Genomic DNA, 24,403 nt, shown 5'->3' with positions numbered 1-24,403 from the left:
TTTCTCCCACTTTCCTTTGAATTTTGCAAAACCTCCGTCCTTTCCTGTCTTCCTCACGTTGCTTCTGCCACCTTTCCTTCAACCTCCGCTTTACTGAAGCTTACTGCCACATCAGTGCAGCTGCAGTAGGTCCTCCACTCCAAACTTTGAATACAACATTTTAGATAAATATTTATGTTGGATTTGGGTTTTTTAACAGTAAGTTTAATAAGCTTTTATAATAATTGTGTCTGCTGTTCCCCCCATATGTCTATGGTTCCCCCCACCATAGAGTTTATGAAATGTAGTCTAGTGTCTATTCTCATTATGTGCAGTGGAGGAATCATGTATCCACATAACAGCTCCAAACTAATTGCGATGGTGCAAATTCATGCCTTCTAAGTAGGCTCCATATCTTCAGCTCAAATTTTAGATGAGTATCTAGATTATGTATATTTACCCTTCAGCAGTTGACATTATGCAGAATAACACTCAAGTAAAGTAACTGAGTTGAGTTGGTGGCAACTGTCAGTTTGTGTTATTATGTCATGTGATTTTTAAAGAAAAGACTGCACTGACCGGTTCAGCCAGGTGTAAGTTAACGCCTCATGTCTCCGGGACATATTTCTTTAGCCCTTAATCATCCTCATAAGGCCTGTACACTGAAAGAACTTGTTTAAAGGTTGCACTGACAAATCGTCTATCTTTACAATCACTACCTGTCAGCCTCCACCATTCTTTCATTTACAATGCCCCTTGGGGAAGAGCGGGGTTGTAATTATAGGCTATGCAGGTCCCAAACAGCTTTTCAAGTGTCCGCCAGTATTACTCGTTCTTAGACTAAATATCCACTTTTGTACCACAGTATTAGAGCTAGAACACACCTGCTACACAAAGCATATTTCTGTTGATTTTTGAAGGGGAAAATCAACTCCTGTTGTAAATAAACATTAAATAATAGACTTTTTTGAATTACAACACAGTTCGCTTGCATCTATGAAGTTTGCAATAACAAAACGGTGATGTGCAAAAGCTCAAGTCACTATTTAGGAGCAAAAAAATGGTTTGTAGTTGTCGTTACAAGAAAGTTATTGTGCTCATTCCAGTTTTTCTAGTTTGCCAAGCAGCCTTTGACCAAATTTGCTTGATGTTAGTTACACGCTTCTTTTACAGTTTTGCTTCCTCATAGATCTAATATTTCGTCCAACATCCACTAACCAGCTTTTATATTTACTATGTTTTCTAATTTGAATGCTAATTTGGTATTACTGATCAAACATAGATAAGCAAACGTCACTGTTACTTCCACTACTTTATTCGTCACATGTGACAAATCCGATTTCTTAACTTTCAAAGTAAAGGTACCGTCAGCGCATAATGGCACAGTTTGATGAGTTAATTATTAAGAATAGTTATTTTATCTATATTACAAACAAAATGTACAGTCAACAAGTTGCTGCATTCATAGCGCCGGGTATGCATGTGAGGAATACAGAATACTAAAGCCGTTGTTTGAGTGCGCGCTTTTATTTTGAAGGGTGAGAGGTTTCGCTTCCGGGGCTGATGCCGTGGCTGGGTCGGAGGCGAAACGTCATCAACGTTGTCAGGTCAGCGCAGCTCCAGCGTCCCGAGCACAAACAGTCGTGTTAGCCGAGAACAGCGAGCAGCAGCCCGGCGTCCCCCGAGAAGAAGGAAGCCCCTCTGCTCCCAGCACCGCGACCACAGCCTCGAACACCCGCCTGCCACCATGGAGAGGCGGATACACGGAGGCTTTGCGCTGGTTTATTTGCTGGTCTCGCATTTCTCTTCGTGCTCGGCGTTCTATCTTCCGGGTTTGGCCCCAGTGAGTTTCTGTGAAAAGGACAACGGAGGCGAAGATTGCCAGGTAAGGTCCCGTCACAGATGCAATAACAGTCACTATCTGACGTGGTGGAGGCTTTTTTGTATTATAGCTAATGGTTGAATGTTCGAATGGAATGCACTTCCTGGATCTTGCTAGCCAACCAGTGCTCCCCGTAGGCCGCGGCTATTACCTGGAACACTAGCTTTAGTGTTCCCAGGCATCGCAGCGTCGGTCAGATCTGTCTTTGCTGAGGCAGTAAATCAGCTTTCTGCTGTGGGTGTGTGGGTGAGGGGGTTCACCTTTCTAGTATTAACCTGTCACCACACTAGTACAGATTTCAACAGGGTTAGCTTATAGCCTGTTAGCTAGGGTTCATCCCACACAGCTGCTGAACATGTAATCAAACTCTTTGCTTCTTTGCAGACATTGATTCAGCTGTTTGTCAATCGCCTGGACTCAGTGGAGTCGGTCCTGCCTTACGAGTATGATGTGTAAGTATGATCTGGATTCTGCTCGATGATATTTGTGTCACTGCTGGTCACACGAACATATTTTCCATCTCGTAGTCATCTTCTCATTCTCTGCAACAATCTGTGAATTTATTTGAAGGTTCGACTTTTGCAAAGATGCAAAGGAGAAGAGGCCTTCGGAGAACCTTGGACAGGTGCTGTTCGGAGAGCGAATCGAGTCTTCGCCCTACAAGGTGTGTTACCAGAGAGATCTGATCACAAGGGAACAGCTCTGTTTAACCATTTTTATTTATTTTAAAATATAAGTAGAGGTGGGAATCGTTGTGTAACATGATACATTACGAGACACGATACATGGCCCACAATAATACATCACACATCATGAGATCTGTCTAACTGAAGAAGAATCTCCATAAAGGTGTCAAGTGCTTGATTTGTTCAATGCAATTCGGTGTCGGTATCACAGAGTTTGACACTGAAACTGTTAAGTTATAAGTGATTAAAGCCGTATCTCAGAGCTTTTTCACTCTGAAACTCACATACTGTCAATATTCTAACGTGCCATAATTCAAATGTGGAATGAACATACACATGCAAATGTCCAGAAAGTCTTCAAAAGAAATTTACAGATATATAGAAACATATACATACACAATTAAAATCTCGATATTTGGCGCCAGCATATAGATCATCATATCTTAGGAGTCAGGACGACTATATATCAATATTTTGTCCCATCCATAATCCCAAGCCTATTTTATACATGTTCTCTCTTGATGCAATAAGACTCTTATCTTGCTTTTCCAGTTCAACTTCAATGAAGAGGTTAAATGCAAGGCAGTTTGCACAAAGAAATACAGCAAAGCCTCCCAGGAGGATGCCACCAAACTGGATTTTCTCAAGATGGGAATGCAGTTGAACTACCAGCACCACTGGTTAGTAAATTATGCACCGCACTGTACTACAATGAAATACTTGAGATTACAGCACTCAGGGTATGGACATTTTGTCGGCAGACAAAAAGAGGCTTGCTGAGATTAACCAATTATTCCTTCAGGATCATCGACAACATGCCGGTGACTTGGTGCTATGATGTGGAAGACGGTCAGAAGTACTGCAACCCAGGGTTCCCCATTGGCTGCCTTGTTACGGCAGATGGCAAACCCAAAGATGCTTGTGTCATTAATGTGAGTCCTGCTTTGGTCTTTGGTTTTAGGGTTTGTGCTTCACTATTAATGTGAAGTTCTCCCCGTAGTGGTCACTTGCATGACCAGATCTCACGAGTTTCATGAGATCTTCATTTTGTCATGGATGTCCAAGGATGATGGAGTAATTTCACTTCTCTCTATCTAGTTTAGATAATCATAAATATAATGTAAAGGTGAGGTTGGAAGTCTTTTCATAAAAATTGCTCTAATTGAACAATTTCAATATAGAAGAAACGACTCCTCAAATACGTTTGTTTTACAAATCTGAGTTTTACAAAAATATTTTTTTTTTTTTCAGTCTGATTTCCACAAGAAGAACACATTTTATGTCTTCAACCATGTGGACATAAAGCTCACGTACCACAGTGGAGCAGCCGAGGGATGGAGAGGCGCTCGGCTGGTCACTGCCACTCTGGAGCCAAAGAGGTACATGTTGTTTGGCAATAGATACACCATTTAAAGTCATACCAGCCTCATTAATAATGTGACCTGAACGATTTTGTGTGTTTTTTTCTGCAACAGCATCAAACAAGCCGATGAGGCAGCCCCAAGCTGTGAGGGAACCAGCCCGATGGAGGTTCCTGTGGAGTTAACTGAGGACATCTCTGTGGTTTACACCTACTCTGTCTCCTTTGAGGTCAGCCTCTAAACCATATCATACTTTTATAATGAGCTAATTCAACAATGAGCTAATTCAACTATTTCTCCCAAATAGAGAGAATGTGACAACAAATCAGTGCTTTTATCAATACATTTATTTCATTTAACAGGAAAACAATTTAATCAAGTGGGCTTCTAGGTGGGACTACATCCTGGTCTCCATGCCTCATACCAACATCCAGTGGTTTAGGTATGATGACTTTTTTCACACAGTACATCAGAGGAACAGTCTTGTCAGCTGATGCTATGATACTATGATATGTCCTGTGTTCTTCTCCAGCATCATGAATTCCCTCGTCATTGTCCTCTTCTTGTCTGGCATGGTGGCCATGATCATGCTAAGAACCCTGCACAAGGACATTGCCAGATACAACCAGGTGGACCAGGTAAAGGTCTCTCTCAGTTGGAGCTGATCCTGATGTGTAGATATATTTTTAACAAACAAGTGTAGACTTATTGAAGATTCAAATGTCTGACAAGAAACCGAAACGGATTGTAGGACACCATTTTGTCACCATGCAAATAAGTTAGGCTAAAGAGCTTGTGTCATTATAAACACGGAAGTCCTAAACAAACAAATCTCCTGGTACTTTGAATTGTAGCCCTGCTTGTAATATTTTTGTCCCACTGTGAAAATTATTTTACTGCATTTAAGATAAAACTTTCACATTTTAAGTGCTTAGTGTATTTTACATGGCAGTAACTCAGTGTTTACTGGTCATTGCTATCAGAGGTAAATGGTTATTGGTTAACTTTTGCAGTATTTAATACCACCTCGCACACACACCTAGAATTATATATATTGTGTCACATTTCACAGGGAGACTTGATAAAGGTTCCAACGACCAAGGAAAAAACCCCTCTACCCTATGTAAGCTTATGGAAAAACTGTTTCAAACAAAACTCCTTTTTTTGTGTTTACGGAATCGGGTGTTTGGGTGTGTGATTGCAGTAAATCTGCACATTATAACAAAATTCAAAATGTGGTGTGGAAACAGGAAAGTTTGATGAAAAAAAGGTCTGATACTCAAGAGACGAGAACGAGGAGTTTTCACACCAGATTTTCCAGCTTTTGGTGAACTTTTCTCAGTCTTCACCTCGTTTAACTTTGCTCACAGGTGTAAGCTTGTGAGATATTACTCACTGCTTGGTGGTTGGTTAACCTTTTACTTTTGTCATTTACAAGAAAAGTATTTAGCTCTTTGACCTTGATTGTAACTGTGCCTCTCTGGCTGACTGGCTCCCTTCTCAGGAGGATGCACAGGAGGAGTCTGGGTGGAAGCAGGTGCACGGGGATGTGTTCCGTCCCCCCAGGAAAGGCATGTTGCTGTCTGTGTTCCTTGGGCAGGGCACCCAGATCTTCATCATGACCTTCATCACACTCTGTAAGTTCTGTTTTACAGTCGTTATCATGAACTGCTGTAATAAGTTTCACAACATTACCTATATATTGAATTGGAAACTACGTCGCGTTTCTGAGCACTCGTGCAGAACAGCAAACAATATGCAGCAGGTCGGATGTTGTCCCGTTCAATTTTACACTAAGAGGCGGCTGTGCTATCCTAAACCAAAATACAGATTTTTCAATGTACTGTATATCAGTGTGTTGTGTGTATTGAGTATACAAACAAAATTTCTGTGGAAACCTAAATAAAATTGAATTGTCAAACCAACAAGATTATGCAAATTAAAGCTCAGCTAAGCTACTAAATCCAATCTTATTAATTTCCATAGCAAAGTGTTTCTTTGCCATTATCGCTAAAAAAACGCAGTATAATATTACAAATTAAAATATTGAATGCGGTTGAGAGTCTGACATACATTATCATCCATGTAAAGGTATTTAAAGGACTTGACTCTGTTCACCTTAATGTTTGTAAAGTAGAACTGTCACATGTTTGCCCACTTTAGTCCTGGCCTGTCTGGGTTTCCTGTCACCAGCCAACAGAGGGGCTCTCATGACGTGCAGTGTCGTCCTCTGGGTTCTGCTGGGAACCCCTGCCGGCTATGTTTCTGCGCGCCTTTACAAAAGTAAGAATCCAGCGAAAGCGGTTACAGATTCGTTAGCGTCAGTCTTATCAGGTGACGCAGACAATGTCTTATCATGACGCTGACATCCATCTGTTTTTATTCTCAGCTTTTGGAGGTGAAAAGTGGAAGACAAACGTCTTGCTGACAGCACTCTTGTGCCCAGGGTATGCTCACATGCTCAGCTTATGTTCTTTTGTCCATTGTTTTCTGCATCATGTCTGTCCTCGAGTGCTGGAATGAGACCCACTGCCCTACATAAACCCTGTCATGCCTTGGACACTGCAAATATCCCTCTCGCATGTATTAACTTTCTGTTTGTCATTGTCCTTTTCTCCTCCTCTCTGCTGCTAGTATTGTGTTTGCAGACTTCTTCCTGATGAACCTGATCCTTTGGTGGGAGGGTTCCTCAGCAGCAATCCCCTTTGGCACTCTGGTGGCTATTTTGGCCCTTTGGTTTGGAATCTCTGTGCCCCTCACCTTTGTTGGTGCCTACTTTGGATTCAAGAAATCGGTGAGTTTGGCCTCCTGGTTTATTAATCGGTCCTGCTGGGACTGACTGTTTGTAGATGAAACGTGCACACATGCTTGAATCATAATTATTCAATCTCTCTTTTCGCACCTGTGCAGGCAATTGAGCAACCAGTGCGAACAAACCAGATCCCCCGTCAAATTCCTGAGCAGTCTTTCTTTACTAAACCTATTCCTGGTATAGTAATGGGCGGGATCCTGCCCTTTGGTTGCATCTTCATCCAGCTCTTCTTCATTCTCAACAGCATTTGGTAAGAAGAAAGGAATCCGGTTTTTCAGGATTGACAGGAGATCTTGTGTAGCTTAAAGTGTTTTTTTGTGTTTTAGGTCTCATCAGATGTACTACATGTTTGGGTTCCTGTTCCTGGTTTTCATTATTCTGCTCATCACCTGCTCCGAGGCCACAATTCTTCTCTGCTACTTCCATCTATGTGCCGAGGTACGTAACTATACATAGAATGTTGTTTTCTTTATCGAAAATTTTTTAGAAAATGGAATTATATTAATCTAAGTTATTTACTCATTGTTACAATTCTATTGAAACAGAAGTCAGAGCACCATTTGTTTCAGTATATTTAGATGGTTGTAGTAAAAGAGGAAGCTATGGGGCTACAGCCGTGGTGCTGAACGTGCTTTACGCCCCCACACAAGGCAGTAGCTCACAGCTTAACATGGAGAGTCGTGACAAAAACATGCCTTTTGTTGCTGAGGACTTCTCGCCACCGCCTAAGCCTGAGTATTTAACTGAAGACGAAGACCATGATCAAATCCCTTGATTTGGAGTGAGGCCATAAATTTTTTTTTTAGCCTAGATCTGAAGCCTGCAGTGCATTTTCTCCAGACTCAAAATTAGAAACAGCCCCTGAGTGCAGGATGAGTCATCAACCATTTTACAGGGGAGAAAATACAGGGATTTAAAATACTATGATGTTGGTTCTTTGTTCATGTTTCTCCTGTTATTTGCTAAATATATGTCTGTTTACACAAGGACACAGTATTGTAACGGAAAACTCATCTGGTCCAGATTTAAATTGAAACATCCTCTCACGCTAAATCCTAACCTGTCATATTTTGTCATGTGTTTCCAGGACTACCACTGGTGGTGGCGCTCCTTCCTGACCAGCGGTTTCACAGCAGTCTATCTGTTCATCTATGCTGTGCATTACTTCTTCTCAAAGCTACAAATCGTAGGGGCGGCCAGCACCTTCCTTTACTTTGGATACACTTTGATTATGGTCCTCATCTTCTTCCTCTTCACAGGTGAGGCCTTGGGTTTAGTGATTTGTCAGCTCTGCTTGTGTTGACACAATGCAATGATACCTGGATATCATGTTGTGATCGATTGCTTTTACTTGTGAGCTCAGATTTATATAAAAATTACAAATAACCATCCGCATACACTATATCCCTTTGTTGAAAAATGTATTTAGTTTTAGTGTTAGTTTCTCTGACCTGTGAAGAAGCTCCGTGTTGTACTGCATAGACATTTTCTCACATGAATGCCAGAGAATGTTCGGGAGATTGCGTCCGGACATTTAGCAGCTTTTTAAATATGGAAAACGCAGCAGGAAGATTGTTGGGGCCACACACGTTAACAACAGTAGCCAAAATATCCATAACGGTGAATTTGTATTAGATTTGAGTCATCAGCCCTTATTGCCATAAGAATCTTTGTCATCTTCTTATACGTGTTTGGCACCTTTTTGTTCATCCCAAAATATTAGTATTCTTCCAGTTTCGAGTCTGTTGGGTGTTTAAAAACCTTACTGACATGCTCACTGGATCGTGCATTTTCTGGACATGTTACTCGGGGGCTGGCAAGAAAAGTTCCAGAAAATGTTCAAAGAAACTGAATTTTACGTTCTCACATTCAGCAGCTCTAGAATATTTTCGAAAATCATCCAGACTTCAGTGCATGTATGAAAGCAGTACGTGTCAGAGGCAGACAGGGGTGTGTAGTTTATATTGTTAGCTGTGTTTGTGAAGTGCACTTAATGTACACTATGGAGATTCAGGATATCCATCCTGTTCCTGTGAGTATTTGAGCAGGAAGAATTCCGCCCTATTAGCATCATTTGTTTGCTTGTCATTTAGACAAATAGAAGCCTTTGCCATCTAATTGCTATATTGGCAGAATAAAAGCACTGTGTCATATGAAGCCAAGAGCATTTATTTGCAAAGGTCCCATTTAAACTCTCATTCTTAAGTCCTTTTGTAGTTGAATGAAAATCTCTGGGACTTTGGGAAATGAGACTAGAATGATAAAAGTCCCTGATGGTCAGATCTAGTTTTTTGCAGACTTATTTGGGTCAATTCTTCTGTCGACTGCTGTCTGACAAGCCAGAGCCTGGTTCTGCGTTTTTTTCTTCTGAACATCAAACGATACAGCCACCACAATCACTTGTTGCCATGGATAATAATAAGCCTTTAAACACTCAGGATTCCTGATCATTGCTCTAAAGACACATTTCCTCTGCTTGCACCTAAAATCAAGCTAAGTGACTCGGCTTGTGCAGATCTATGTACCACATGCATTATTATCACGGAGCTACAATGAACAGAACGTTGTTCCCGTGCTCGTCTCCATGTTAAAAGATCCCGAGACTGACGCATGTTGACATGGTAACGGCACTCTCTGGTCCGACCCCGTCCGACTCTCATGCACTCCCACTCAGACGAGATGAGGGATGTGCCGAAAGAGGATAATATACAGGACTAGATAACTGGCAAACACACGCCTGGTCTTTATGCCACCCAGAAAAGATGAGGCTCACCAGGATGTCAGACCATGACATACTTTATGGTGTTATACCGTCATTAGGCCAGATAACAGTTAGCCCGTAGTCCCCACGTGTCGCTGCTAGTTTGACACTATCTTAAGTCAGAGCTGTAAGTAGCAAGGGAACGAGATGTCAAAAGATTATCACCAAGAAGTAATCCAAGGATTCAAGGAAAAGACCATCGCTTCCCATCCTTGGTTCCAGTTTTGATCTAAATAATCCTCTCACTTCCCTTTTTTGAATTTTTTTTTTTTTTTTATTAAGTTTGTTTCTTATACCTCATTCCAACTTCATTCACAACTTCATTCGGATTGGGCTGCGTTGCCCCCATCGAGCAGTCAGATTGGACTTTAATACCCAGATGAATTGATCCAGGATTTTGTCCAATCTGGCTTCTCAACGTCGGTGGAGCTCAGAGGAACATGCTCTCTCGCTTCCTCTGTCTTTGACAAAGTGAAGGGGTGGGGTGATTTCCAGGCGTGCAGATTGGCACTCCCTGTTAAAAGTTATTTTTAAAGTTTTTTTCAAAGTGGCTGGAATGTGGTTTTAGTTTGACAGCAAACCGGTTGTACAGATTCACACTTGTGTGCTCATGCTCCTAAAGTACATTCATGTCTTGACGATGTGGCCTTACATAAGCTTTGTGCTCTACTCATATTTGTAGTCCCTAAAGTGGCTGGTGGATTTTTGTGCTTTTTGTTCTTTTTATATTTTGTAATCACATTTATCAGAGCATCCCTGTAACCTCTGTCCTTTTCTTCTCAGGTACAATTGGCTTCTTTGCCTGCTTCTGGTTTGTAAATAAGATCTACAGTGTGGTCAAGGTGGACTAGAGGACTGAGGGAAAGACTGACTCCTTGCTGTCGCAGCACTCGCCTCCTCGGTGCTGCCTGTGTGATAGAGAGGTCTCAATGGACCTGAATGAAACCATCACTTCTAATGGAGAGACCTGAAGAGCAGAGCCCGTCCTCTTTTGTGCTTTAAACCTACATTGCTATTCTCTTCTTTTTTTTTTTAAAAGTATATATGTGATTTTGTCTTCACTGTTGACCAGTAATATTTGGAGTGGCGCCTTGAAAATCAGTGTGGGTTCCAATGATCTCGTTTCTCATAGTGAACAGTTTGTTTTGGTGGGTTTTAACAAGAGAAGATCAAATGTTTGCCCTGTATTTTTGATTTTTCCTTTTTTTTTATTATGTTGTGTCTCAATGTCTAAACTTTTTTTTCATTCATTACTTATATTGTAAAAATGAAAAAAACTGTGTGTACATATACTGTACAGAGCGAGTGTGTGTGTGTGTGAAAAGATGCTACTTAAAGATTGTCACCATTAAGGAACTTTAATTTCTTGTTTCAGGTAAAGGGTGGGCTTTAAATCCTTAAACTATCAGCTTGTATTGTAGTTAAGAAATCATATAAAATACTGACATTGCTACGACACATGTCTATTCTCTTGTATTTGATGGCTATGCTCAAGTTTGCATAGTAGCAAAGGTCACACTCGTCTAAGAAGCACACGTGTATCATTGAAGAATATGCTGCAGTTACAGTATGTTGCACGTTAAGAATCTCAGGAGAGATTCTCCCCCAGTGAAATCATCATGCAGTCCGTTCATTTACTGATTCAGTACAGATGCGACCTTTTAGATATTAATAAGCAGTTTGCTGAACTGTAACTATACGTAAAACCCTGCTGCCTTTTGCTTTGAGCAGCGTGGAGTCATCACCCAGGTGGTAACATTTTTACAAATAAATGCAGTTAATTCAAAGTGAAGGCCACGTTCTTTTTTGAGCCTCTAGATACATATATGATCATTTTATACACTCTTAACCACGTCCCTTACTCTATATGTATGAGGTTAAAGGATAGGTTACCCCTTGTGACAAAGACAAGTAGCTTTGAAGATTTATATTTCCATTTAAATGTTCATGAAGTTGTTTTGTTGAGTTGACTTTTAAAACCGATGAACTTCATCTCAAATTTAATCAAATAAAATATAGTATGTAACAGAGCAACAAAATAACAATATATACAACACTAATGAAAATAAAGTTTAGTACAAATACACAAACACCTCTAAAAACCACTGGTGCCCTTTGTGGCGAGCATTTTAAAAGTGCAGCGCGTGTCATGCTGTTTTAAAAGTGAGAATTCAAAATCCAAAATGAACCTCACTTCATTTGATGTAGATGCATTTTCCTAGTCTCACTCTGATTTAAAAAATTTCCTTTTCCTGAAGTCTTGAGTTCTTACAGAATGATGCTTTGACCAGACCTCACTCCACAGATCCAATTGATAACTTAAGTCTGTTTTGTGTTAATTGGGACAACAACAACCTGACACCCTCACATGCACACCTACTACTTGGTATATTTTGAGTTGAATACAACACTTAGACACATAATACATATAATTCACTTTTATTAAACAACAGACAACTTGTGATGTTGATCGATGAAACCAGAAATAATGCAAAAGCACGATAGAAATCACAAAAATATGTTGTTTTAAAGCACTTTAAAGACATCACTACTCTCTTATTTGATGATAAACTGTTCCACACACTGTGGTGTATCTCTTTGTCTTGCACAGAGAAACGTGTCAGACTGGCTGTACAAGCTTGATTGTCTGCTATAAAACTGTTGAATGACTCCAGGCTCAAATCTATGGCAGTCCAGTCAAGTACGATATATCAATTATGATCCTAATAATAAAACATTCATTTAAAAGTTATAAAAACTTGACCACAGAACCGGACACACTTTTCAAATAATGCACATAATGTGGTCATGCAACTGTGAAATCCTTTGGCGACACATCATCTACAATCAGTTCAGGGATTCGCCTTTCTGTGAGATGAGTCATGGCAGGTATTCATCCTCTCTGGCTGTGAGAGGGCAGGTTCTATCAGGAGGGATCTTTACAAATATACATGTGTTTCGAGGAACATAAGAAAACTCTTATATATATTCGCCACTGGTTTATATATATATACAATGCGGCCTACGTTAAATAACTGGTCCACTGAGTCCACTGGAGTCTATACCCTGTTCTCTATGCACTGCACTGATTCAACAATAACACTGTACTTCCTCAAAGAAAGGCCGACATCACAAAGGCAGAAAAATACAGAGTCTCCGGACCGATATTAAAAATTCCCACTTCATTTGAACTAGAATTAAAGGAAATACAGAGATTAAGTCAAACTGGTTTGTTTGTCCATCCCATCAAGGAGAGTAATCCACCATCCCTTGTGTGTTTGAACAGGCACATCACTGATCTACTCAATTCCTCAAAAGGCGCTTCGAGACTAAGAAGAGTTACAGACACAAAGACGTAAACACGCACACGTTCCACTTGCTCAAGAATAGAGAAGGGCACCACAAAGTTTATCCAAAAACAGATCCTGAGTTCATTAGTGGCAGACGACGCTCGCCCGCCCCAACACAAGGTACACAGTACATCCTCTGACTCTGAATACAACACACAAACAGAAGGTTTAAAGGAGACAGAGTAGCTGCGTAGATACTGCAGATCAATACGTTATCAGAGACGTCTGTTTACCTGAATCAAAGCAAAGTGATCACACAGCACTTTAATCCAATGAAATATTTTCTATATCACAGCAGGTCAAAAACCCTAGTGGTATTAAGTAGTGACTTGTAGGTTAAAGACTCTAAAGTACAAATTAAATGTTGATTCTGGTTTTACTGTGTAGCTGTTGTATAATAACTGCACACGTTTACTACACTGATGAGACAAAACATAAAACTTGTTTCTCAACATTTGACCGAGATTTCTTTTAAGCGGTCAATTTACAAAGTGTTTTCCCCTCCATTACATACATCTGACATCAAGTTAGTTGTCTGATGAGAAAATAAAAACATTGTCAAGTTGTTGCTCCTAATGCCAGTAACTTCTGAATGAATAACCCTGTTGTATGACGACATTGCTCCAAACTCTCAAGGCCGCTCATGTGCTTTGTTTGCTGTGGACCGTGAGCTCCCTCTCGGAGCTGATGCTGGTGGAAGCCGTGTCTTTGCGGCTGTCCCTCGACTTCCTGTCAAAAGTGGGGGTGGAGGAGGTGGTGCATTCTTCCCAAGTCCTCAGAGGGAGGATCCGGGCGGCCAGGCTGGGCAGGTGAGGGTGGGCGCCCGAGCGTCCCTCTGTGGTGGTGAAGCAGCTCTCCACAGCCGAGCTCTGGCTGGGTCGGCCCTGCTTGCAGAACGACCCGCAGAGCAGCGCCAGGAACTCCTTCCTCACACTGCGGTGCATGTAACCGTAAATGTACGGGTGCAGGCAGCACTGTAAGAAAAAGAGCACAAGCGCAACAGAGGACAGCCAGGGGGGCACAGGCGCTCTGGTGCTCATGGATATTGTGTTCAGTATGCTGTAAGGCCCCATGCTGAGGATGTATGAGGCCATAATCACAAACACTACCCGAGCGGCCTTGCAGTGGTAGTGGAAGCGTCTGTGCCTGACCCGCACAGGGCATCCTCTGGCTACGTAGGGGCCTTCTGGTGAACTTGCCGGCTGGGCTTGGGGCTGCCGCAGTGGACTGCCGGGACCCTGGGAGTCCTGCGGCGCCGGCTGGGTGTAGGACTGCTTCTGGATGGGGTGCACGAGAGCGTTCTGCCTCCGAGCTGCTCTGAACACCATCCAGTAACATCCCAGCATGATGAGCACGGGCAGCCAGAAGGAGAAGGCGGACACCACGGCCGAGTAGGTCAGGCTGGAGGACCACACCACCGAGCACATGTTGTGGTGTCGGTCAAAGTCGATGGCCCCCCAGCCGTACAGGGGCGGCGTGCTCTGCAGGAAGCTGAGCACCCAGGTGCAGATGATCAGGTTGGTGCCCAGGTGAGGGGTCATGCGGGTGGGGTAGGACAGAGGGTGGATGATGGCCAGGTAGCGATCCACAGAGACCACTATGATGGTGTTGACCCCGGCGAATGCGAACAGGTGCATGAGCACCACCAGGGCCTGGCACAGCCGCACATCCAGGGGCCACACGCCTGGCACGGTGGCCGCCATGGCGAAGGGCATGACCAGGATAGTCTGGAGCAGGTCGGCCAACAGGAGGTTGAGGACGAAGCGGTTGGCCACGTGAAGGAGCTGAGGCTTCCTCTGGAACACCAGCAGCACCACCACGTTCCCGAACAAGGACACACACACAATGAATGCTATGAGCACCATCTTCACCACACAGCCGGCAATGGTGGACCACACCGGGTACTGGGCGCCATCAGGGGCGAACGCAGGCTCCCAGGGAACCTCGGTGGTATTTGTGCCCATACTTGCAGCAGTGCCAGGGAGAGACATCCAGCAGAGTCAGGTTAGTCCCATCCTGGTGATGGAGCAGAAGAGCAGCTCAGGTTGTGTTTGCAGGAACGCTGCTCCACTCACATCACATCAGCATCTCACCTGCCATGGCCCAGGCGTCCAGGACGTGAGGAACCGGTGCAGCAGACCCATCCAGGAGTCGCCTGTGATGCTGGAGACGATGGATGCAGCTCATCGCGATGTCTCCCGAGCAGGCCTTTGTCCCTGATGCAGCCCACATCTGTCGGAGGAAACCTGGAAGAAGGTGGAGGAGGCAGCCGATCAGCACCGAGCTCGGGATGTCCAGACAGATGCAGATTCCCTAATCCGAGCGGGATGCGTGTGAAACGGTGATCGCTGGTGATGTGATCATTTCTCTCCACCTCATCCTCGGAGCTTTTGCTTTTTTTTTTTTTTTTCACGGCTCAGCTAACACGTAGCCTCCGCTGCGCGTCTGCACCCAGCGGGGGTCTCTCATCCAGACGAGCGCATCCTGCCTCCCTCCGCTGCTCTTTCCCGGCGGATCAGACGTTTATTATTTCATCAGCTTTCATTCCGTCTTAAGGCTCCTTGCGGCTCCTGTCTCCGAGCTGTCAGCGGGGAAATGAAACCAAGGACACCTGCACCGATGTCTCCTGTCTCCTCCTCCTCCACCTCCTGCTTCACCAGCTCCTGCTTTGTTGTGCGTCTCACGAACCCACTCACACTTGGAACCGAATGTACAAAACACTATCCACATATTACATTGGGTCAATTTGATCATTTTATTTAGTGGAAATTTAAAAGCATTTATTCCTCAATTGGATTCTTTATTATTTTTTTTTTTACCCCCCTCCCCATAATGAATAGCCTTACTTTACTATATACTGTACTATTTTTATATACTGTGTAACAATAACATTACCATCATATCATCAGTACTATTACCATCATTTGCCACTGCACCTTATCTACCTATTTATTTTGTGTTTCTGTTTTTATTCTTTCTACCTCAATATTTTTTTCATTTTATTCTACTGTATTGTATTTTATTGTATTCAAATATACCGGCAGCTATGACGACTTAATTTCCCTTCGGGGATTAATAAAGTAATCTATCTATCTATCTATCTATCTATCTATCTATCTATCTATCTATCTATCTATCTATCTATCTATCTATCTATCTATCTATCTATCTATCTATCTATCTATCTATCTATCTATCTATCTATCTATCTATCTATCTATCTATCTATCTATCTATCTATCTATCTATCTATCTATCTATCTATCTATCTATCTATCTATCTATCTATCTATCTATCTATCTATCTATCTATCTATCTATCTATCTATCTATCTATCTATCTATCTATCTATCTATCTATCTATCTATCTATCTATCTATCTATCTATCTATCTATCTATCTATCTATCTATCTATCTATCTATCTATCTATCTATCTATCTATCTATTTCCATTTAGCCCAATAGCATCTTGGTTAAGGTCACAGGTCTCTTTGATAAGTTATTCAATCAGTCATCTTCACATAAATGGAATGGCCGGAGCTAAATAAGAATCAGAAATCAACCTCATCGTCTCAAGCACAAGGTTTGGATTCATAGTGTTTTAATATTTCAGTCGCTTGAGCCCTTCCTACACCCAACCCACGGGTTTTGAACAGTAACATGCTCTAAATTCAAGGATTGAGTGTTTCAATTAAATGGTTCAATGACTTCCTCTCTGGTAGAAACCAGGAGAGACCGTCGTCTCCAGCAGTTTCCAAGTCAGGTCCCCCTAGCATTAGCATAGGTGCACCACAGGGATCCATTCTTGGTCCTCTTTTATTTACCATATACCGTAAAATTATATCATCTCTCACCCCAAATGGTGACATAGGCTAAAATAACTTTTATACCTCATTGGCTCTTCTCCGGATCTGACCAAAACTACAGTCTGCCTTTGATACATTTCAGATCTCTTCATCAAATAGAAACTTGTTTTAAATTCTGATAAAACTGGAAAGATATTGGTCATTTTGGATTATCCAGATTACTGCACCCAGCCAAACCCCTTCATGGTTATGAAGCGGAAACTGAATAAATCGGACTATGGCTGGATGCTAATGTTAATTATAAGACCTGTGTAGAACAAGCAAGCTGAAGTTGAAAATTAGATTTTAGAATTTTAGAAATCGTATTTCTCTTTTGCTTGTTGAAAGACTTTTCATTATCATCAGGTTTATCTTTATCTATCCGTTTTCCGTTTTACTTTGACGTTTCAAGATATTCCCTTTATCTTTCACATACCTACTTTTACAGATGACAAAAGCTGTAAATATTATATTATTACAACTCCTGTATTCTTCATCATTCAATGAAGCTGAAGCTGAATAGATAAACAGAAACCCATTGTGCTTCTGGTGGTTCAGGATAGCTGTTGTATTTTTTAACCAAACCCTAAATCTAACCATGGAGTTGAATTATCTCCTATATGAGTGTTTGTATAAATTATATGTTTATATAGGCCACCATTTTAAATCCAGGAAACACAAAAGTGTTCTTCAACATTTCAGAGAAAAGACTTCATTAATGCACAGAAAACAAAAGCTGCACTGCATTGCACAATCCAATTAGTGTGTGTAGCTTACATGGCCCACTCATCAACACTCGTAATTAGCCATTTTATTTCAGGCCCTTGCTCGATCCTGGCTATCAAAAAACCCTTTGATGTGACTCTCCAGCACGGTGTTTTTTAGATTTAGATTGCAAATTAAATGCTGGTGACCGCACAGGGGGCGGGGAGACGTTCCACCCATTTTTATGTTGAATGGACCGTGATTCAAAGGAAGGCCTGCCGCCTCGTGGGATCATTATCATCAGACTGGTTATGCAGTATGAGAGTTCAGTATGGCCTCAGGTGTCCAGCTCTCCATCTGTAGCTGTGTCATTCAGCTTGTCCCCCGTTCACTGTCACTCACAGACACCTACACCTCTGATCTCTCTGTTTTCAATTTAGTTTATTTGTCGGTACTTTGTCCAAGTGGATTTATAAATGTTTTCTTCCAGATTGCAGAGGCATAAATAAGCATCTTGTATTCTTGCTGTTGACAATGTGATTGAGAGAAAGACAACAACAGATGTAATCAAGTCCATGATTCCTTTAAACGAGAACCCTGCCGTTCTGACACAGGCCTGCAGCAGTTTCCTTTTTCAAACTTGGAGAACTTCTGTTGTGAGTTCAAGTCTCTGGCCGTTTATTCTCCATAAACTGGCCTCTTCGTAGTGTCTGTCCAGCACACACGTCTTCCTCTTCATCTTGGAATGAAACATTGAAATCAAAGTGATCACCTATTATATTTTTTCTTTTTTCTTTTAGGTTTGATGTTTCAATTAGAGACTGGAGGACTGACGCAAGATAACACCAGCTTAAATTGTTGTTGTTGTTTATTTTTGTCAACTACAGAGCAGAAAGCTTGATTAACATTTCTCCTGTGAATATCTAGTCATTTAGCACTTCAGCACTTGTCAGTCTGGTGTCTGCTAGTTAACAGCCCAGCAGCAAATGCAACAGAAATGAGCCCAATGCCTGTGAAAACATCAGCAAGTATCTAGCAAGTAAATGTGTCCGATTCTGTCAGTGGGAGATGGTGGACAACAAACTAGAACTAAAAACTGAAAACATTTTAAAAGTGCTTTCGTCAAGCTGCCTGAAACAGCTCTACACACTCTAAATGAAAGTATGTCATAGTTGACAATATGGGGCGCTTGTGGCTCAGGAGGATAGAGTGGGCCGTCCACTAAACAGAGGGTCGGCGGTCTGATCCCTGGTCTCCTCCAGTCCACGTGCCGAAGTGTCCTTGGCTGTGAGTTTGATATAAAAAGTGCTGCACAAGTGTTTTGAGTGGTCTTCAGGACTGAAAAGCTGCTATAATAATAAAGACCATTTATAGGCAGTTGTTGGCTGGCTTGTTATGAAAATATTGCACTGGGCGCTTTCTGGCCACTTGAAGAAATACAAAACATACTGATGTAACCACCTGACACAGTTTCTGACACATATTTCCTATTGGTCAGAATCACCTGCAGCAGAGAACAGTATGGGTCTTAAAGGTTCAGTGTGTAGAATTTAGGGAGTGGTGAATTTGAATGTTGCAGCTGAACACCGCTCACCTCACCTTCCCCTTCCAAACAGGAAAGACAACTTGTTGTAGCCTTCCGTTGTTATAAAAAGTCCAAAGGTGGTTAGTTTGGCACAATGAATCACTGCTCGAGTGGTTTACTCAGAAGGCTTTGAGACTGAGTTACTGCGAACAGGATGTCAACATAGAGAAATGTTCACCACAACGTTTCTCCAGGAATATATTGCAGGCAACGCTTGTTTGCATTTGCATTCTCTGACTCAAGATCAGAATAAATAAAAGACACAAAAAGACTAAGAGAGACAGTGTGGTGGCACACACGCTGCAGATCGTTGTCCTCAGAAACCCAACCACTGTTATCCAGAATAACTATTTCTATCCAGAGCAGGTCTACGTTAAAAACACTGTGGCATTTATAGCTTAACAGACTTGCAGGCAAAGATCTAAAACACACATTCAATATTGTTAAGAGAGACCAATTACAAAATTTGTCTTTTTATATGTGACAGCAGCTCGAACAAAAACTACACACATTTTAAATAGGAAGTTTTTAGAGACACGGAAAAGGATCTTTACAAAGTCTGATGAATGTGGCCCACCCTGCCATCTTACATTTACATATGCTGCGGAAAACAAGTAAAGTTTGATTGATTGATTAGCAAACAGAATCTGTCATGTTTGATTTCTATATCCACTAACTCCACTGTTTGGTTTGTTTTGATGCTGTCTGCCCTCTGCTGGCTAAAACCAGACACACGCAGCTCAGAGGGGTTTGATGAGGACTAAAGTGAGGAAGGGAGGAGGGGATTCTCATTCATCACCACAACCACTAACTGTCACGCTCCTTTCGTCAGGTCTGCCAGCGATGCATCTGGTGGCATTTTGAGTCAGTACAACTTCTGCTGTGCATCCAGATAACTCTTATTGCAGGTAACTGTCTGTATATGCAGGAGTAGCAGCCATTGTTGCTGTGCTGCCCGCAGCTTAGTTCACTTAAAGGGATTGTTCACCCAAAAATGAAAATTCACCCATTATCTACCACTATGCTGATGGAGGGTGAAGTGTTGAGTCCACAAAACACTTTTGGAGTTTCAGGGATAAACAGCGTTGCAGCCAAATCCAATCCAATTGATGTAACTGGTGACTGATTCTTCAAAAGTATAAAACTTACAATATTACAGAGAAAGAAATCTATCTAAAGAAAGTGTGAACATAATGCAATATATGAAATTAACAAATCTTTGATATTTGATATTTTAGGGGTGACAAGGAAATTAAGGCCAGGTAGCATTAGAATCATTTTCTTGCTTTCAGGACATTTCGCAGTCAAAATTTATTTCAACCATTTTCCTCAACACATGTTTTGTCGGCAGTAAATTAAAAAGCTCTGCAGAGGAGTCAATGCTGGAATATAGTCCTATTTTTATCTGATAATTACACAAAAGAAGTTTACCCCCCAAGAAAGATCAATATAATATCAGTGCATATACAAATATATATATATATATGTATATATGTATAAGCATGAAAATATATTTATGTAAATAAACATATTTATATAAAGACATGCAACCCCTTGTATTTTGTGTCGTTGATCTAGTATGTATTTCATCTATATTTGTTTGTAGAATATAAAGTTTCCAGCAAATCAAAACTTCTCCGTAAAGTCCCTGAACTTCATGAACCCTAATCTTTGAGTGCTGCAGTGGTTTTCAGTGTCAGTAATATTGTGAGAGCAGGAATTTATCTAAGCTGCTTTGCTAATCTGTCAGCTCCAGACCTACACAGGTAAATATGTAACTGTAGCTCTCATGGGAATAAAAGTATCATCGTTCCTGGAGATGATGTCGAATATTTTCTATTATGACAGTTTACAGTATTAATGCATTAAGGTAAGTGCCATTCTAGTTTCCCCTAAGAGTGAATTTAAATATTCTAGTCTATTGAATACATTTCTACAAAACATCATATTTCATATAATATATATTCATAATTATTATTATTCAGAGAGTAAGCATCTACTCAGCACCAACGTAGTTTTAAAAATGACATTCTGAGTAGCACGTGCTACATTCTGATGTAGCACGTTTATTTTGCTTATTTCATCATCATTTTCTATCTTGTTGTGTTCTCCAGTTGTGCTTTCAGCCATAATAAGATAAATAAACCCTGTTGAATCAGCAGAACCTACTTTATCTCATCGGTGCAGCTCAGGAAATAGTCTTTCTTCTGTGTTCTTAGAGCCTAACACGGGATGAATAGAGGTCTGGTTGAATGCAGGAATGTGCATAATTAACTAACTCTTTTGAACTGGAGGGAACATTTAATTGTTTAATTAAACAATTAAATGGCTCCTCTTAACATTATGGCTTGTAGGGTGCGAAGTGTCTTTTTGTTTGCACGATGCACGACGCATACCTCTCTTTTCTTCGAGAATACAGGAACAGAAGTGCCTGAAGGCATCAGGACACACACAAGGCAAAAAAACACACATTCACACATACACACACATATGATAAAAACATGGCTGCAGCCGGCAACTGCACAGAAAAATCTCTGTAAACAAACAGATGACAAACAGATTGAGGGCGACCATCACGGCACTGCTCTCCAAAGGGAGCCTTTCATTTTATTGCACAATGGCAGTTGTCTCCGAAGCCCAAACAGTTTAGAAGTAATTACTAGTGTTTTCTACAGAAGGTGATTACTTTGTCACACTTTGCAGCCATTGTCACGGGCCGCGCACCACACTCATCAGTCCCACAAAGGGGAGAAGTACTCGATTGATGATGAGCCCTCGGTGGCTCGGGGAGAATTTAAAAGTACTTGTATGAGGCTCTTTCAGGAGATTAACTTGCAATAAGGGCTACCTGCCATGGACACATTCCCTGTATTCATGGTGGTGGCACAAAGACTTTTTTTAAGAGGGGCACAGCTGCATGAAAGCAAATGGTGAATGGGGATAATAGTCACAAAAGACAACAAACCTCAAGTGTAAAGAAATAGAGTGTTTTTTAAGATGGGAGGCTTCCATTCAAAGCCAACACCATTCCTCCTTTTGACCATTGAGGATGTGGCCACTCCACCACCCAAGGCCCCACTCTAATTATTTTAGGACAAGACATGTTATGGTGCAAAGTGGCAAAGAGGGAGCACTCTGGACCAAAGTGCACTTTAATTCAATCGTGCTATTTGACAGATTCCCCCTTCAAATGAACGTCACACACCAGTAAACTGGCACAATCAGGAGGCTCCTGGCAGGGCCCCGGGCCCCTTTCCCCCCCGAGGTAAATAACACAGAAGTCACAAACACTTGTAGATACGAGTAAACATATACGGATATATACCAATGGACGTGTTATTTACTGGTGTGTTTTCAGATAAAAAAAACAACTGTGTGTGGAGCTGCAGGTTTATTTTGCTATCTGGATATGGTGAAAAATCTTCAAAGGCAGATTAGACCACAGCCACGGGGGCCCGGAGCCGACTCCATTCATTAAACACAGAGAGAGACTAAGAGAGAGAGAAGAGAGAGAGAGAGAAAGACCGCATGTGTCCTTGCTTTGCCTAAATGTGAAAATTGCTCATGCCATTATTTCAGATGATAAAGTGGGAACTGAATGGATTTGCTTTAATATAGCAGACATGGGATACCACATACAGAGAGACAGAGGGAGGGCCAGACTCCTTTGCTTTTGCTCACGCAGTGGAAAGTCCCTGACAGGTGTGCTTTTGTATACGTATGTCTATGTGAGGGTGAAGCAGATTGTGTGTGTGTGTATGTGTGAATGTGTTTGTGTGTGTGTGCACTGAATAAACAGAGACATGAAGTTTGTGTGTGTGTGTATGTGTGTGTGTGTGTGTGTGTGTGTGTGTGTGTGTGTGTGTGTGTGTGTGTGTGTGTGTGTGTGTGTGTGTGTGTGTGTGTGTGTGTGTGTGTGTGTGTGTGTGTGTGTGTGTCCACGTTGTGCTGCCACTCCCTGGTGCAGAGAGAGGCCTTCTCACTCCTCCTGGGTCTGGTCTTGCAGCAGGCCAGGATTCAGTGCTGATCTGCACTCGACTCACACAAACTGATCCTTAAAATGGAGAGAGAGGAAGAAAAAGTGAGCGTGTGCATAGTGAACATCCAGAGGTCGCTGATGAAGAAAGTGGCAGAATTAAACTGATTCGAAGCGACCATCACAGAAGCCTGTCTCGTCTGGAATACTGTTCGAGAAAGCCGTCAACTCCAGCCTGCATCTCGCATCTTTGGTAAGACCTTTTAAATCGTATGCTTTTATGTTAGAATTAACATTTTATTCATAATTTAAGTCAGTTCTTTGGAATTTACAAACCACAACAGCAAGCCGGCAGACGTCCGGTGTTTGCTGCCAGGTCTTGCGGTAAAAACAGGTGCCAGTATTGCCAAGCATGCCCTGTAATCCAGCTCATGCAAGTAGGTGTTTGAGGAAGTATCAGCTCTTTTATTTTGACACCAGTGCCATGGTCAATAAGGTGAATGACATTTAAAGGTCAGAGGTCACCTCACCTAATTTAGCGCTCAGGGATCAGAGAGCAGGGATTAATCCCAAAGGTGAATCTGAATAACCTTTGAGCTGCTGACCTGGGCTACAAACGTTCAGCGTAAGTTAAAGCGTTTACTTTTCTTTATTTTTTTAAAGATACATTGCTCAAGACAAACAAAAAAGCAAAAAAAAAAGTTTTCTAAATCTTTTCCTGGGGTTTTTTGTGACATCTGCAGCTCGACGTAGTTTAATATCTGACCACTAGATGTCAGGGTTTGACTAGTAACTGTGCAACAGGACCCGTCCCTCCCTCCCTCCCTCCCTCCCTCCCACCCACCCACCCACCCACCCACTCCACCCTTCACCAGCACCTGAGGGGGAAACTTGTGAGTAGCCTCCACATGGTGTGACAGCTTCCCCAGGAAGCTCGGGTGACATTTGCCTCACTTAATGACACAAGCTAATTAATCATTAGCTGTCCCAGAGGTATTGCTGTTAGAGCGGCTTTGTCGTGCCTCTCCCCAGTAGGGGGTCCCAGCCTCAACATGTTATGTATGCATAACTGCCTCATCCCACGCTACAACATCTTAATTCTCACCCGTTCAGCTGGTTTGACTGAACCGCACTCCTTCTATTCCAACCCTTCATCTAGGATAAAGTATAATCTGCGCAGACATTGATCATCTTAATTTTTTTCCTCAGCCTCTCCCAGTGTAAAGTAGTCGGCCTGGTGTTTTCCACTGTGGCAGGTGTAGGCCTGGCTGCTGCCGCCGACACATCCGGCACTGATTTGTATTGATGGCTGATCGGGTGGATAAGGGGATGGTGATGGATCTGTTGGTTTATCAGGGCCTAGTTTTTTCCTGAGCTGCTGTTGGAGAAAGTTTGGCTCAAATTGGTCTCACTGTTGAAGGTTAAAAGCTAGAAATGCAAAGACAGATCACTCACTACC

General features: G+C 42.0%; 2 protein-coding genes across 3 annotated transcripts; one reads left to right on the top strand and one right to left on the bottom strand.

The window, feature by feature from the left end:
* Nucleotides 1-1,567: 1,567 nt before the first annotated feature.
* On the top strand, nucleotides 1,568-11,268 carry tm9sf5 (transmembrane 9 superfamily protein member 5). 2 transcript variants are annotated; one of them, XM_061079358.1, is made up of 18 exons: nucleotides 1,568-1,864; nucleotides 2,246-2,313; nucleotides 2,432-2,525; nucleotides 3,100-3,227; nucleotides 3,350-3,479; nucleotides 3,799-3,926; nucleotides 4,023-4,137; nucleotides 4,271-4,350; nucleotides 4,441-4,546; nucleotides 4,981-5,031; nucleotides 5,413-5,545; nucleotides 6,072-6,191; nucleotides 6,298-6,355; nucleotides 6,543-6,702; nucleotides 6,819-6,970; nucleotides 7,047-7,158; nucleotides 7,808-7,979; nucleotides 10,265-11,268. In XM_061079358.1, the coding sequence occupies exons 1-18, from the start codon at nucleotides 1,727-1,729 to the stop codon at nucleotides 10,330-10,332; spliced, it is 2,013 nt and encodes a 670-aa protein (XP_060935341.1). In that variant the 5' UTR covers nucleotides 1,568-1,726; the 3' UTR covers nucleotides 10,333-11,268. The 2 variants fall into 2 exon arrangements, with proteins under 2 accessions (XP_060935341.1, XP_060935342.1); XM_061079359.1 differs by lacking the exon at nucleotides 4,981-5,031.
* A 2,204-nt stretch (nucleotides 11,269-13,472) lies between these two features.
* On the bottom strand, nucleotides 13,473-14,795 carry gpr101 (G protein-coupled receptor 101). The gene has a single exon (XM_061078981.1). It carries the CDS (start codon nucleotides 14,793-14,795, stop codon nucleotides 13,473-13,475), a length of 1,323 nt encoding a protein of 440 aa, XP_060934964.1.
* Nucleotides 14,796-24,403: the final 9,608 nt, after the last annotated feature.

Source organism: Limanda limanda, chromosome 10, assembly GCF_963576545.1.
Source record: "Limanda limanda chromosome 10, fLimLim1.1, whole genome shotgun sequence".
Taxonomy (NCBI): Eukaryota; Metazoa; Chordata; class Actinopteri; order Pleuronectiformes; family Pleuronectidae; genus Limanda; species Limanda limanda.
This window is presented reverse-complemented; position numbering and strand designations above follow the sequence as displayed.